Source organism: Camponotus vicinus, unplaced genomic scaffold (assembly GCF_025532165.1).
Source record: "Camponotus vicinus isolate PSW18456_S1 unplaced genomic scaffold, iyCamVici1.0 SCAF_8, whole genome shotgun sequence".
NCBI classification, from domain to species: Eukaryota; Metazoa; Arthropoda; class Insecta; order Hymenoptera; family Formicidae; genus Camponotus; species Camponotus vicinus.
The window spans coordinates 14,098,640-14,115,888 of NW_028141980.1; the positions used below are offsets into that span (position 1 = coordinate 14,098,640).

The 17,249-nt window shown below is 35.1% G+C and overlaps 1 protein-coding gene across 8 annotated transcripts in view; it reads left to right on the forward strand.

Annotated features, from left to right (window-relative positions):
- The window catches only part of Bsk (mitogen-activated protein kinase dJNK), a 142,970-nt gene extending 127,387 nt beyond the window's left edge, over positions 1–15,583 (forward strand). For 4 of the 8 annotated variants that reach the window (XM_083106128.1, XM_083106130.1, XM_083106129.1 and 1 more), the window contains 7 exons: positions 5,212–5,341; positions 6,304–6,501; positions 6,951–7,085; positions 7,180–7,309; positions 7,910–8,068; positions 8,219–8,343; positions 8,700–15,583. In XM_083106128.1, the coding sequence (XP_082962254.1) occupies positions 5,212–5,341; positions 6,304–6,501; positions 6,951–7,085; positions 7,180–7,309; positions 7,910–8,068; positions 8,219–8,343; positions 8,700–8,852 (1,030 nt within the window). In that variant the 3' untranslated portion in view covers positions 8,853–15,583. Of the gene's footprint in view, positions 1–1,483; positions 1,679–4,280; positions 4,583–5,211; positions 5,342–6,303; positions 6,502–6,950; positions 7,086–7,179; positions 7,310–7,909; positions 8,069–8,218; positions 8,344–8,699 lie in introns of those variants that run through there. The other 4 variants (XM_083106134.1, XM_083106132.1, XM_083106133.1 and 1 more) reach the window with 4 other exon arrangements.
- The last annotated feature ends 1,666 nt before the right edge of the window (positions 15,584–17,249 follow it).

Sequence of the window (17,249 nt, forward strand, 5' to 3'; positions counted from 1 at the left end):
TTTAATAACAATAATTATATATAAATTTTTTTAAACAAAGTAAATTTGAAAAATTATAAAATATAATACGACAATAATAATTTTTTTTTTATGATTAATTTTCTCTTATAAAAATGTGAAAACATATTTTCTTTTCTTGATTCTTTCATTTCTTTCATTTTCATTTCGATCTCTTTTCTCAAATCTTTGCACAAGGGTATGATAAACTATTGTTATAGTAGTCCTTAATTTGCCGTTGGAATAGATTCAACTATTTCGCAAATAAGCAATTTCTGCCTTAGTTTCCATCCTTTGCTTTAACTACTAATTATTGATGATGCAGCAGTTTGTGTTGGACCAAACTCAGGAATTGTTGAAATTCACGGCGAACAGTATCGATCGTAAATGAGAAGGTCCACGTGATCGTTCCCCTCGACCACCTCTCGCACGTGTCTCCCCTTTCGACGCTCTCGGTAGAAACTGAAATACTGCATTATCCGAGAAAGCGCAATCTCGAACAATACACCGTAGCCATGCAGGTAAGTCGAACGAACGGACGAACGAATAGTCGAAGGGAATGCGGATATCGGTTTTCGATAAAATTCTCTACCGTGGCGTGGTCCATTACGGACAACATGCGAAGCGTCTCGTCTCGCATCGTCTCGTCTCTCGAAAAGCCAGCTGCTTTCGAGATGGTCGATCCTCTGTGCACGGAAGATAGGTCAGGATGCACAAGGAAATCGACCAACGACGGACAATCGGATATTATCCACGGCGGGATCTATTAATCCTGGCGTTATCAAGGATGCTCCGCAAAGAAGATATTTTCTTGCTGATATTAAAAATTTCATTATCTTGTCATGAAATATAAAAAGAGAAACAGCTTTGTTCGTAAAATGTCAGTTGTTAAGAAGAATATTATACTAGACATCTTTTATATTTATTGAAATTTGCAGTTGTATAGAAGATGTCTTTTTTCATATTCTCTTTTTGCTAGGATTGAGATAATGTTGATAAGTTTATTTCACACACGAAAGACTTTACACTGCTCTGAAAAGAATTTATTTTAAAACTATTTCACGTACAGAGAAACTAAAAAATTTTAATTTATAAACTCTTTTACATATTTTCCTATAATTTATTAAAAAATGTATTATTAAATACTTATTATAGGTATGTATTCAAGTTTTTAAAAAATTTTTAATAGTTTTAATAATAAATTTTCGTACTTGAAGACAATTTTAATGCAACTTTTTCAAAAACTTTTCAGAAAATAAATTGAAATTTTATTTGTACATACATGAACTTTGTAACTTTTTTAAATTTCTTCAAAAATGTAGGTCAACATACTGTTATACCAAACTATTCCTTCTTTTAACTAAATCTTTTTAATATTACGCTTTCAAAAATAAATTTATCAATTTATTGCAATTTTTACTGGATTTACAATTCGTGGTATTAAATTTATTTTAAAAGACGCAGAGATATATCATTCGTTTTGAAGTCACAGAATTTCGCGGAGGGAGAGGATTAATGATTTCTTGAAATCTCCTTGGATATACTCGGTGGATCATAGACATACAGAAGCGAGGAAGAGCGAGAGAAAATTCTTAGCTCGTTTGATCGTGTTTAACCAGTCGTCGAATACGATTTCTCTCGTGAGGAAACGATTTCGATAGCAAGGACGACATTATGAAAGGTAGGGTGAAGGGAAACGTTCTGCCATCCGTGGCGAATTCAGGCTTACGATTCGACGTAAGATCCGCATGTCTTGCTTTCTCCAGCATTCTTTTTGTGTCGCTCATTATTTTTCTAGTTTAATTGACGATTGCTCCGTCTAATGATTGAACCCGTTCGCATTCAATCACGTTCGCTTAACGAGCTGCGACTGCAAGATCGCTTTTGATCCATAAAATCGATTTTTGCGGCAATCCAATACATGAAACAAAAAATATTGCACCAAGGATAAAAAAAATTAAAAATATAAATTTACGTATAATTGGTCTAAATGATAAATCAATAATAATAAAGAAGGTTTGTTTAAGACCAAGAACAGCACAGTTGGTATTGCGTGTTTTATAAATCTATAATTTTAAAAGAAACTAATTTCTAAAAGTACAAACGTTTCTACTTCCCGTTTGTTTTATTTTTATATTTTTATCTATTTATTCTAGAATTTCTTTCATATATTCTATTAAATTATTATTGTCACACTGAAGAGGATCCGAAAGAGACCGAAATGTTTGTACTTTTAGAAATTGGTTTCTTTTAAAATTATAAAGGACCCCGCGGAATCCTTATGGAAAATAATTGGCTTTCAGTCAAATGTTTCGAAACTTTGCAAAAAGATAGTTCTCAACATGTAGATTAAAAGTGTCCAGGGGCATGAAGCTTTAAAAATTCGAGATTTTCAGCTACAGCCATCCAAAGTGGTAGATTTTTGAATTTCTGCAGCATATTCCGAAGTTCGGCAACGGTAGCTTATCTTAGTTGGATGAGGTTTTACAAAAAAGTAGTAAATACAAGTTTTATAGAAACAAAAAAAGCAAAAAAAGCAAAAAAAAGTAACTCTGCCATTGACAGTTCCAAGCCTGTATTTAAAAAGAGGAGGATAAAATAACAAATACATGTATATATTTTCAATCTGTCACACACACACACACACACACACAATTAAGGCAGTCTACTTAGCACAAAAAATCATAAATCAGATAGTCTTGATAATTCTCATGCTTCCTACATGCCTATGTTTCTTAAACTTTGAGGACTTATAACTTTCACTTTTCCCAACGTAAAAAGCTTTTCATAGGGTGTTTTGGAAAGCTCTCGACCGCAACTATACAAATATGCAATCAAAAAAGTGCGAAGCTCTGGCCCAAAAATCAACCTTATTGGTTCAAACTCCTTCAAAAATCTACCACTTTGGATGGCTGTAGCTGAAAATCTCGAATTTTTAGAGCTTCATGCCCATGGACACTTTTAATCTACATGTTGAGAACTATCTTTTTGCAAAGTTTCGAAACATTTGACCGAAAGCCATTTTCCATAAGGATTCCGCGGGGTCCTTTATGAAACATGCAATATCACCTGTGCTCTTCTTGGTTTTAAACAAGCTTTCCTTATTATTATTAAAGATATTGTATACAATCACTTTAAAGAAATTAACGAATTATTTTAATATTTGATGTACTGATGTTTTCAAAAATATACTAAAATTAATAATTTCATAAAAAATTATCGCGCACAACTTTTGATGAGAATAATACGAAGTGCTCGTGGCTCGATAAACGTTTATTTTGATTCGCTTAATGCATCCGATCAAATTTTTACTTTTTCTAACAAAATATATTTTTTTGAACATAGTATAGCTATAAATATCTATTGCACAAAATATTCCAGCTATATTGCAACTACATACTTGCTTATCGATTATGATTTAATTTTTTTGATTGCCGATTTATTTGTCCTCGCATGGTTCTTGGATCCATCCACCAATTCCCTTGCACCATGGATTGACTCGCAATTGATATTGACGCTACGCGGAGAATTTTCACAAAAGTATATCGCGCGCTCTCTCAGGAAAAGCGCATTAAACGGGATATACGGATGGTTCCGACAATCAAGCACGATTTCGTGCGACGCGGTTCTCAAAGGGAAAGCTTTCGCGTGGTAGAAAGAGAATATCTTTGAAGGATTGCCAGGTGGAACGACGAGCCTAAAACTCGAGTTCGTTCCAAGAGTTACACATCACGCTCGTTTGTCCTTTGAGACCACTGTCGGTGACATTGTTGCGACGGAGAAAAATTACGTTCCGCGAAACGCGACCGTTTTGCAACGCGAGGCGTAAAGTGCAATTTAGTATCTCTTGACAAGCTTGCAGTTTCGCAATAAATAAAACTCGTGATAGCGCCGCAGATGTATTTTAACTCATTGATTTGTAGGTATGACGTAAATAAATGCCTGGATAAATAAATGTATAAAAAAATAGAAGGATATTTTTATCGGTCAAAAAGTAAAATTGTTGAGAATAAAGGAAATAGAGATACTTTATATGAGTTTTAGTAGAGCAATTGTTCAAGTTAATAACAACGTCAATAATTGATAGATTCATTTTTCTTTCTGTCTTTGATAAATCGTGCGATATTAACGAAAAGATTAATGGGTTTCATTACATGCTGGTGACCGCTTTTAACGCCACATAATCGCTGAAAATCTTTCAGTCGCGAATGTCGTTGAGAGAAACGTGACAACGATAAATTTTCTCCGTCGCCACTCGACTTGATCGTTTTCGTTCCTTGTAGTTCTTGTGTCGTTGGTTTGGTAGCTAGAGCAACGATATACACTACCTAGTTAAGACACGAGAACCGCCACGAGAAGAGTCTGAGCTAGAGAAACAAAAAGAGAGAGAGAGAGAGAGAGAAAGAGAACGGAGCTGAAAGAGTCGCCTTTAAAGAGGTAATGCGATGATGGCGACGAACGCAACGGAATCGAGCAACATTCGAGGCGGCTATCGTCGTCATGTTTTTGGCGACACGGAGCTTTGCATACCCGAGAGGTACGTTGACGTCGTACCGCGTGGCGTCGGTGCCCAGGGTATCGTCTGGTGAGTAAAATCCATGGTCCATATGATGCGTCATGTGCCGTCGGTGTGCCCATTTTTTCTGTCTCTCTCGTTGACACTTTAATAATCAGTTTTATCGCATATCAAAGCACGTTTATTCCACGTCCATGTACATGTATTAAATTTCTTGTAGTTAATCTTAAGAATTTGGTGTGTGGTTTCTTTCTATTTTCGCAATAGGATCGCCGCATAATTTATCAACTATTTTTTTCTCAATTAAAGATTCATTACTTATCTTGTAAATGTTTCGAAGAAATACTAACATAATACGCTAATCTTGTATTTATAAATGTGGAATTAATATTCTGTATTATATAAGGTATTTTTTTCGGTAAAAGTACGTGCTCTATTAATATTATAGATTAATATAACACACCTTATATTTCACTAAATGAAGAAAAAATCTTGTGATAAATAGGACAAAGTTATACGTAGACACGCGGTATAATTTATCAGAATCAAAAGTAAAATATATGTAAATGCTAACAAGTCTTTATCGCGCTTAGATACTCTACTATTTAGTTTTAAATTATTTATTTTAATTCGACATTTTCTCTGAAGGAGTTTAAATTGATTAAGTGCATAATTGATCTTTTGCATTTCTGTTGCAGCGCGGCGTATGACACCGTCACTGCGCAAAATGTGGCGATTAAGAAACTGTCTAGACCTTTTCAAAACGTGACGCATGCGAAGAGGGCCTACAGAGAGTTCAAACTCATGAAACTGGTCAATCACAAAAATGTAAGTTTCATCATCTCAGCCTCATTTTGTCGCGAATCCTCGATGCGTGACATGTAAATGATTTAGACACGCATACGTCATATTTATCGTGTACAGTACCGGCCAAAAGTATATCACTTTTGTTTTTTTTAAGGACAACTTAATTCAAAATGCATATATTTAATTAATTTTTTTAGTTGCAATTTTCATTATTGAATGAAAAGTCTATTGTTCAGTAACTTATATACCTACTATTAAAACATGACTAGATAGAAATATATGCACTTTGAATGTGCAATAAAAAAGTCACAATAAAATTTATACACGTTTAGTATCACATTATTTAAATGTTAAAGCTTTGCTGCTAAATTTAATGCATTTCGCACGAAAAATATATATATAAAAAGTATATATATATGTATATAATTATCTTTTTAATTATATTATTACACAAGAATAAATCTAAAAAACGTTATATATAATTGCTATCTCTAAATTGCTACAAATAAAGCTACACATAAAGCTTATATAAAGCTTATATAAAGCTACATTCAAGTAAAAAGATGTTGCTGCAGTTAATTATAACGCATTACGAGTAACGCTTAATTATTATTTATATTTCCCATCATATTCGCGATTATAATTTTAACCCATTTGATTTCTGGGAACAGCATACGTACTAATTAAATTACAACTCGAGATTTGCGGAAATTTAAAGTAAATTCAGACATTAATCAAATTTTATAATCGAGTCAACCGCTCCAATTTCGATCATTCCTTTTAATTCGATATATCAGGATAATTGAGGAGAGATTTGAATGCAATAATAATCAAAATCTGAATACGTAAATTGAAAGAGAAGAGGATAAATTTTACTTGCGGTCACTCATAACATTCGGGCTTGCTGTATAGTCTGACTTTGAAATTGACTCACACGCCATTATTGCATCCGACTTCCCAATTTACGACTTGTCACTTCTCAGATAATCGGTCTCCTGAACGCGTTCACGCCGCAACGGTCGCTGGACGAGTTTCAAGATGTGTACCTGGTGATGGAGCTCATGGACGCGAATCTGTGCCAGGTGATCCAGATGGATCTGGATCACGAGCGTATGTCGTACCTTCTCTACCAGATGCTGTGCGGCATCAAGCACTTGCACTCCGCCGGCATCATTCATAGGGTATGTCCGCGTTGCACCCCGAGATAAAAGTTGCATAACACGGCGGCGGAGCCATTTAATTCACCGTAACGAGATTCATTAGCAACGGCCATTTCTGCATATTATATCTCTGTTGTTGCATTGTTTCGCGGCGAAAGAAATAACTGCCGTTGTTCTGATTAATTTTCCGCTCCTCCCGCACGTATAATAGAATAACTAAACCGGCGTCGCGTGCCTCATTAAAAACGCAGTTATTACGGAACTACCGCGTAATTGCGTGCTAAAAATTAAAATTCAGACGCTAATGCGATTAACTCACTTACTGTCTAATATTTCGTGATGGTTATTCTTCTATAGGATTTATATCAGTTTTATAAAAAAATTGTAAAGTTCTTAAATTATTTTCTCTTTAGTAATTTTCTCATACAAATCAGACAAATTGTTAAAATTCGATTTTGCTTTTCGCGTAGGATCTAAAACCGAGCAACATCGTCGTGAAGTCCGACTGTACGCTAAAGATTCTCGATTTTGGCTTGGCGAGGACCGCCGGCACCACATTCATGATGACGCCTTATGTCGTAACGCGATATTATCGAGCGCCAGAGGTGAGCCAAATTTCTCTCGCGAGATGTAATTTTTCGCTACGCCAATTTCCGGTTCGACACCTTCGCTCACTCGAAATTTTACCTTCTTCCCCAGGTGATTCTAGGCATGGGATACAAGGAAAACGTGGATATCTGGTCAGTGGGATGTATTATGGGCGAGATGATACGTGGTGGTGTTCTCTTCCCGGGCACGGATCACATCGATCAATGGAACAAAATAATCGGTAAGACTGATGTTTTTTTAGTTGACGATAATTAGATTAATAATATATAATTTTATATATTTATAGCATAATCGTATTAGTGATCTAATAATATTATCTATATTATCAGTTGACAAAATTGAGAGTAACTCAAAATTTTGCGAAATAAAATTAATTTGAAAGATATTACGAGACAAAACCAAATTTAAAATGAAATAAAATTTTCTATTTTAAATATTTTATTGTATAAATGTGCGCGCTTTCGGGACTAAATAAGATATAAGAATAGTATAAATTTTGCTAGAAAAAAAGATAAGATTATATAATTATTTTATAACTTTCTTGTTATATATAAGCGGACGTTCATATTTTTTCTAATATCTTTTGTTATGAAAATAATGTGACATTGCTTTATAGACTAATATTTTTTATTATAAAAAAATAATTATGAAAGAATAATTATATATCATACATGTGTTATATGTTCTATTTTATTATGGCAATCAGAACAGATTATATCTTACAAATAACATAAGAATTATGATATCCCGTTAACTTGCATTATCAATAGACTACTTTCTCTTTCTCAGGTTTTATTTTTCCCTAATCTTTTATTTACAGAGCAACTTGGTACTCCAGCGCAGGAGTTCATGCAACGACTGCAACCGACTGTCAGGAATTATGTCGAGAACAGGCCGCGATATCCAGGCTATCCTTTCGAGAGGCTATTCCCGGACGTCCTTTTTCCCTCGGACTCCTCGGAGCACAATAGATTAAAAGGTGAGTGGGTCAACAAGTCGTCGTCCGCGTCGCGGAATCGATCGCGGAACACGCGCGTTCCGATACTCGGACGAGAGGATTTCGCATTCTCGCCACCGCTGCCTTGTCTTCCCTCATTCTTCTCTTTACACTGTTTATTTCCTCTTCCAGCGAGCCAAGCCAGGGATCTATTGTCGCGCATGCTCGTGATCGATCCGGAGCGACGCATTTCCGTGGACGAGGCGTTGCTGCACAATTACATAAACGTCTGGTACGACGAGGGGGAAGTCAATGCCGTAAGTAGGCTTTATCGATTGATCGCGTGAATAAGCTGGCTAATCGGACCGCCTTCTACGAGAAATCGAATCACATTATAATGCTCACTATAATTTAATTCGAGAAGCCACAAAATCTTCTCTTTCCCTCCATTAAAATAAATGAAAGCGTTTCTAAAAAAAATGTTTTCTAAAATAATCATTTTTTTATGTGACGTCAAAAATCTTGATAATACGGTTTATAAAACAGATTCTTTGTGTGTATTAAAGATATTCTTTTCTAAAAAGATATTTCTCATCTTTTTATTTCTCTTATTAAAGATCCGATAGTTTTAACTTTTCATTATTTACTCAGAAAAAACTCATTTGTTTTACAGCCCGCACCAGGTCCATATGATCATAGTGTGGACGAGAGGGAACACACGGTGGACCAGTGGAAGGACTTGATCTATCAAGAAGTGATGGAATATGAGACAAGTCACAATCCCGCGGCGGTTGCCCAATCGTCAGAAAGCGCCGGGAGTCGGTAGATACCGCAGAGCAGCAGCTCATGCGCGGATCCCTTTTCGCGGAATCCTTCAAAAAAGCATCCGAATAGTCTGACTTATCGCGTGGATGATGTAGCTGGAGCGACGTAGCGAGAGAAAAAGAGGAAACCGGTGAAAGGAAGAAAGAAAAAAGGAAAGAAGATGAACCGATGTTCACGAACCGATCTCCCTCTGAATTTTTCTTCGAGAAGACAAGGAATGCGAACGGGTAGAACATGAAAAAAGGGAGAAGTTTATTCTGTCGAGCGTTGTAGAAAAGTAAATCAGTATCTTCGGGTAGTACGTGTGATCAATGAAGCTAATTTCGAAGATGATCCATTAACGATTTCGCTCGATCTTTTCTCCTTTGGAACGATCTGAATATGTACTCCTTATCCAGAAAGCGAGATTCGCGACCACTATTTTCGAGAAACACGCGCCGAATATCCGAAACATCTTCGTCACTTTTGTCACATTTCACAAGAGCTATGGAAATCGGGAAGGATCGTGAGATACACGTCAAGATCGAATGATGAGATTCACGGAGAAGAGGACAAGAGAAGGAGTGATCGAACTGCCTGGGCGAAGAAGTTACCGCGTCGTGTATTGTCGTCTTCTCAACTACTGCCAGCCTAGGTTGTTGGATGAGCCTCTTCTCTTTTCTTCTCGGTTCATTTGTCTCTTCGACTGACGCAAACTCTTCGAGTACTTCCTCAAGAAATCCTTCAATCCTTGTTCCACGGTACGATATTTCTATCTCCGTTCGACACCGCGTCCACTTAACTTTCCTTTTAGTACGAGAGTTTCCTCCGCTCTGCAAGCGTACGCCGATGTTTCGAACTTCGATGGTCGCCCCGCAATCTTGAACATTTGTCGTGTATTTCATAGCAATAAAGTCGACGCGGAAGAAAAGATGATATATAAATATCGTTCCTGTGTGATACAGTTTGTAAAGGTTTTACAAATGTCGGAGGCTGAATCATTCTTTTAACTTTCGAAAGAAAAACCGGGCGAATCAAGTGATCGATTGATTACTCGCTGCAACTCCCGAAAGAATTGATCGAGCGCGTTTATCGTTTGCGCGCGAACAATTATATACTATATATTTTTCGTACCATTGTTAAGCACATATGGGAACACACGATTCTGAACTATGTATTATTGTAACTTTTTAACTATCCTATGCTCTTTCGATGACGGGGTACAAAGATACCATATAAGGAGATAAGAGAAAATTTATACAGAGCTTATATATAATCGCTCGATCATTTTGTCACGGGAGTAGCAGGTGATCATTAGGATGAGACTAATCCGTAGGATTTTGTTTCATTAAGTTGCGAGAAGTCGCGATAAAAATATAATTTTAGGTATTTGTTAATTTAATTCGTATGGAGCTTATTCTGTACAATATGCGTGCCGCGCAATACAATGAGGCGTATGAAGCGCAAAGGGAATAGGAGAAACATTGTATTAGAAACAAGTCTCGAAACGATCGTTAAAGAAAAAGACGCGATCGACGAAAGAGAAAGGAGTAGGATTTTGTACATAATATTAATAATAATAATTATTATTGTGAATTTTAGAGTGCTAAACGAGAATGTCCGCACGATCTTGCGCGATACCGATTTTTCGTAAGCGTGTACTTTTCGTTTGGATACTTCGCATCTCCGCTCTGTGTGCTTTCGTCTCGGTCGTTATCAGTGCCAGTAGATACGCGATTTATGATATTTCATATTTGCAATTTTGTAGTCGTAAGAAATTAACGATTAATTTTATCGAGTCGACCGAAAGAAGGAGAAAAAGAGAGAGAGAGAGAGAGAGAGCGAGAGCGAGAGAATTGCAAAAAATAGTGCAATGTCTCACAACGATCGATTTTCGTGTAATAGCATCAGGGACTCTGCGATTCCGCAGATACCGATTATACGTTTTAGATGAGTAGTAGCTACTATACTAAATGATACTACTCTCTTTTCGTGCAATCTCGCGTATAACGTGTCGCGCGATGAACTCACGGTGCTTACTACTTTGCAATCGACAAAAAAATCGAGGGAAATTGATTGTTAAATCGATGCAATAATTAATAAAATAAAAATAGAATTGATCATGCATTGGAAACGGCGAAGAGATGATTTTCGCTTAGTTTGTTTTGCGAATACGTGAAACTTTGCGAAAAAAAAGCGTTTATTGAATTTTTATTCCTTTTATTAGATCGTGTGTGTGATTCGTACTATACATATAGGAGAATATAGTATATATATGAAGGGGGAAATATTTGACAAGAGAATATCGTGAAACGACCGTCGTATAACAATGGACGAAGGAAAACCGGATCGGGAGAGCCGATAAGAGCTGATGAATATGACTATGATTATTTGAAATAATTGTATTTATTACGCGACGAGGAGAATCTACAAATAAATACTGAATCGACGAAATGGTGATGAAGAATAATTGTATAATGTAAACGTTAAATTTTTATTTTCCACGACGATAGTTATGTGAATATATTGCTACAGTCCGATCCAAATATAATCAAGCTTTTGTAACACTAATTATAATAAAAAGTCTAATAATGATATTGCTAATTACACGTAATTGTATCGCACACACACGGTAAAAATTATAACGTATGAGCTACAAATAAGCAGTTTCGTTTTTGCGCGTGTACGGAAGCGAAGAATAGTGCGCCCAAAAATCTTTACAAATTCAGCTAGTCGCTCTGTAAATTCGCGACGAATATCCCTTCCACCCAATATTTCTTTCGCATATTTATACTGTGTATGTCCCATACGCATATCACGAATAAGCCTTTTCCATTATGAAACTAAAAATATGACACTAAAACATTTTTGGCACCCTTTTGCCATGCTATTTTTTATCTTCCGCGCATAATTCGTAATATTTACAGATTGTATTTTGCAATAACATTTTATCGAAAGTAATAAACATGACTAAGATTAAGTGAACGCAACATCTCGTCAGCGTTCTAAGAAAATCCTCTAAAAATAAGTAATTGAAAGAATTATCCTGAGATTATATCTCTAATTTTTAAAATTGAGTATTATGCAAAACTTTGAAATTAAATTCAAAATTTTTTAGTTTTTGAAAAGAGATTTATCTCTAATTTTTCATGTGAGATATTTTTAAATAACAAAAATTTTAAACTAGAGATTTCAAGGAACAATTTTCTAGAATGACATTTTGGCCTTTTTTCAACTTATCAATATTATTTTTTTAGGAAGAATGACATTTCACGATATAATTAATCGCTAAATTTTTTTCGTGAGATCACTTTTAAATTATGTTCAATCCTCACAATCATTACCACTACACATTAAGTAAAGTCAATTATATTTAATCAGCAGACGATGCTTAGCAGTTAAAAGCGTATCCAGATAATATCTCTCGAGCATTGCACCTGCACATGGGGTAATTTCTGCGTCCCTTCGTGCATATACTCACAGGGTAACTCTCGTTGAATTTAAGCGAAAATCAAGAGAAAAAAGAGAACCCAGAAAAAGTTGTAGCTAATTCAAGAGTGCGGATGAGCGCGGTTGAAGGTGAGAATGAGAGATGAGAGAAAAAAAAGAAAGAAAAAAAAGACAACTATTTTTCCATTTGCGAGCTGCAAAAGCCTTTTTCTTCGCACAGTAAGCGCGCTGAAGGAAAAACTCGGTAAACCGTGATTCCTGATGAAATTTCGTCCAGCTCCTTCTGTGAGCCAGCACAATCTTTTAAATCACTTTCGAGAATCGCTGAATCGCTTGCGGCATTTCTTTCTCATCTCAAGATATGGGATGAAAAGAAAGAAAAGAACCGAGAATTTTGTAATATTCGCTGCGATAATCTCCCCACGATATTTGTACCTATTCTTATCACAATTCAGAATTTCTAAAGATTTTTGGATATACGCCGTAAGAAAAAAAGAGAGAGAGAGAATGAAAGCGAATGAGCGAGAGAAAGAAAGAGAGAACGAATTGATAATTATATATTTGCCCGGTTTCGGAAATACTTTATCGAAGCGAAAAGAGGGGAGGCGCGGCCCGGATCACATCACCGGAGGACATCATCCTCGATGAACATATTGTGTGTGTGTGTGTGCACACACATAGAACAGCCAAAACACATAAAAACACACGTACACGCACACACAGATACACGTACGTACAATACCGTAGTGTTGTGGCAGCTCGTACTACGTTCTTCTCGTTTCCATAGTTAAAGCAGCAAACGTAGCAAGGATAATAAACGGTAGCGAGTAACAATATAACGAGTAAAGTTAATGATAACGATAACATAATAAATAGTAAAGGATAATAATAAAATAAAGAAGCAAACGCGCGATGTTATTCACAGATTTCAAGTAGACAAGAGAAAGAAGGTAGGATCCATGCCCGGTATAATATATCTCGTAAACGCGACGGCTTTCCGACGCATCTTTTTAGATAATTGATCGACCGCAAAATCGGCGAAAACTTGTCTTAACCCACTCTCTTCGATACGTAGAACATGTATACGACGATTGTTACAATCCGGCGAACGTGCTCGGAACGCGCAATATCGGTAGTAAAAAGGAAAATAGAGCAGTCAAGCCAGAGGAAAACGACCGTAGAAACTAACGGGTACCTTTCAGCCATGTGCCTTTGACACCTTTGAAAGAGAAGCCACATTGATTAGATAGCTCGAGGCCGAAAAATGAGAGAAAAGAACATAAGACATAAAGATAAATAAAAAATGGATGAGGACGTTATTTTAATGGTAAAGAGATTCTAATATTTCTTTCTTGGAAAAGCGTTTTTCCCGTGTGTTCCTTAAACGTGTCGTCCTCAAACGTGAAACGAATGAAAAGCGAAGCTTTTATCTATCTATTGAAATGACGTCTTCGAAAAATATTAATCAATCCGATAAGCAATAAACGATTTATCGATGCGAGAACGAGAAATTAAATATTAAGATATTAAAAATTAATATCTTACGATTAAGGTGTTAAGAATTAATTCTTCGTTCTTAATAATTATTAAATGTAATTAATGTATTAAATGTATATATATTCTATTACAATAGTAAGAATATATTCATCTCTAGTTTTATCCTTCATAATTCTTTAAATTTTCTCTTTTATTCTTTTTAATCTCTCTTATTCTCTTTTATAAAAGATTATTTTTATTTTTTCTATAGCTTTATTTCCTATTCTTATTGCTACTCGCATTTCGGCCTTGCTCGTTTGACACTCTTACATCATTCGGAAATAAAAAACCGTGTTGCGCGTTCATGAGCAGGATCGAGTCCTCGGCTCACAGTGATCCCGGCGACGTCCTGGCAGCTGCCAATCGCTTCCGAAACCAGGGAAAATCGACTCTATCTTATACATATACATAGATATTCTAGGATATAAATAAGAAAAGGGAGAATCCGGTTGAAAGAAACACAATGGCTAAAATACCGTAAGAATGACGATAAAAATTAACTAATAAATCGCTTAAAAACGAGAGAAAGAGAGAATGACATAAACGATAATTTTTTTTTAGCACGATAAGAGAAGAAAATAATATGTAATAACAAAAACAGAATATTTTGAATGAATCGAGCGGAGTGAGCAAGGGATGAGATGGGAGAGAGAAGGAAAGAGAAAGCGATTAATGAAGAGAAAATAATAATGTCCATGTTGCTAACTTAGCAGTGAGATAGATATCGCGCATAGGCGACATCTTAGAGAAAATTAGTCCTTAGTACACAAGCAAGAGTGAGAGAGCGAGCGAGAGAGAAAGAGAGAGAGAGAGAGAGAGAGAAAACACAAATACACATACACTTACATAAAAATACAAACGGCATAATGTCTACGCTAACAGACACAGCAAAGTCTCTAAGCCATCATTAATACAAGTGACATAGAAAGAAAAAGCGTTTCCGATTTGAGAGCGATTTTTTTTTATTTATGCGAATGAAAGTATGAAATACAGATCGAAATTAATCAGTACTTCGATAAGTTCGATTTTCAATATATATGGAATGTTTTGAAATTTTCAATTTTTATAATTTTTATCATAAATTTCTCTCTGTTTTATTTTGACCGATTTTTTTTGTATATCTAGCAAATTTTCTTGAATTTCGATTATTAAAATATTAGCGCGTTCTCGATTGTTGTTTTATCAGCATCGGAAATCAAACTCCATAATGAAAATTAATTATGGATCATTGATTCCCGAACAATTTACGAAGACGCTTATCGATCAGTGAGTTCCCAGTCGTTTCTTTCTGCCAGAGGATAGGACCGATCGTTAGAGAGAGCAATGTATCTTATATATTATTCTATATAATTCTTTTTCAGAACCTCTTTCTCAGTTTTAGTCTCATTTTCGTCGATTCGGTCTAGAGACTCCAGCGCCGGAATTCATTCGTGACGATCTTTTTATCGGGACATCAATGATTTGGCAGGTGCAAACTCGTTTTTATAACGATAAATCTTTATCAAGCCCAGGTGTACTATCGAGAGTTCTATTTTTCAAGTATAATAATTTTATTTTAATTTTCGACACGATAAAACTCTCCTACGAATTTAGAAAGCGCAAGTGAACTTCACTAGAAATCTATTTGAAATTTTCTCTTCTCAATAATTTTCTACTCCCTGCGGACTTATCTGACAGAGTAACTCTCTTAGAAGCTTACCGGAGAATTTGTTCTGTCTGAGATAGTGGTTTGGAGTAAAACTCTTAAAAATACACTTGGATTTTATATATTAAAAAATAATAAAGGGGAAAAAAATTGCAGAAGCGTGTCTTACCTTTTTCTGTAGATACCCACACATATACACACAGTAGTTATGCGCATGTAAGAAGAGAGAAAGCGAGAGAGAGAGAGAGAGAAAGAGAGAGAGAACGTAAATCTAAATTATTATAAATATTAATACTAATTAATATTATTGAATATATACCTCTTCTGTACATACAATTAAGCAACAACAATAATAATGAATAATAATTGATGATCATGAACGATGGACGAACGGCAGAACGGGGCAAACACAATAATTGCGCATTGTTTTTAGCAAAAAGAAGAAGAGGCGAAACGCGGTAGCGAACGCGATTATTACTAAGTTGTGAATATTATTAAGTACGATTGTAATTGTAATTATATATACTTATACTCGCGGCGATACGATGATGTAATTGTATGGGATCCACGCATACATACACACCACACGATATAAATATTATAAATACATTATATAATTACGATGACGATGGTGGAGACAACGGTGATTTTTATTATGTTACTATTATATTATTATTATTATTAATTATTAATTATCAACATTATTATTGCGGTCATTATGGTTGTATTATATATTGTACTGAGGAATATATACACTGATACAAGAATGAAATGAGTCCAATTAAAACGTGAGCATACAACACTGTCGAGTAAACGATAATGAAGAATATAAATACAATTCGCATCGTGTCATTTGTACTTAGCTGTATTATTTAATCATGAACCAGACTATATTGTCGAATCTCAAAGATTTTGCCATGTTTCTTTTCTTTTTTATTTCTATTACGCTGAAGAGCATCGAAAAGTAAAATGTCGGAAGAAGATTTCTTTTTACACTTCTATTGCGTTTTTTTATACTTTTTTATTTTTTTCTCTTTTGAAGAGAATCAAACTTGGCACGAAAATTTTTGCAATCGCATAGACAAAATTCGCAGACGGTCATAAATGTGCAAAATTATGATGTTTTTTTCTGCGATACAATAAATATACATCAAATAAGTAAAAAATTTTTAATATGTAAAAATGGTTCAAATGATACAAATCTAATAAGAAATAAAAGAAGGCTAGAAACCAAAGATGCAAGTAATAGTGCGTGATAGTAGTAATATATTATGATAGAAACTTTGTAAAGTTGTTCCACTTTCATACAATAAGAAGCGCAAAAATATATGTTTAAAGTTTGTCGACGACGTTTCGACCCTGTTCTTTGTTTAATATTAATATTATGCTTTTCTTATTTGACTTTGTGAAAAGAACCCAGAACAGGGTCGAAGCGTCGTCGACAAACTTTAAACATATATTTTTGCGCTTCTTACTGTATGTAAGTAAAATAACTTTACAAAATTTCTATCATAATATATTATTACTATCTCGCACCATTACCTGCGTCTTTGGTTCCTACCCTTCTTTTACTTCTTAATAAATATATCATCCAACATTCTCGTCAAGAATTTTTCGCTCGCGACACGACTGATACAATATGTATTTAAAAAATATTTTGGCATATTTACTTTCAGATTATCGATTTTCTAATTACTGTATCAAAAATCTTTAACTTCTTGGTAACAATGTTGAGCTGCATTAATTTTCTCAGAGAATCATCGTCATTAGCTCTTAGCCTTTTGCAAA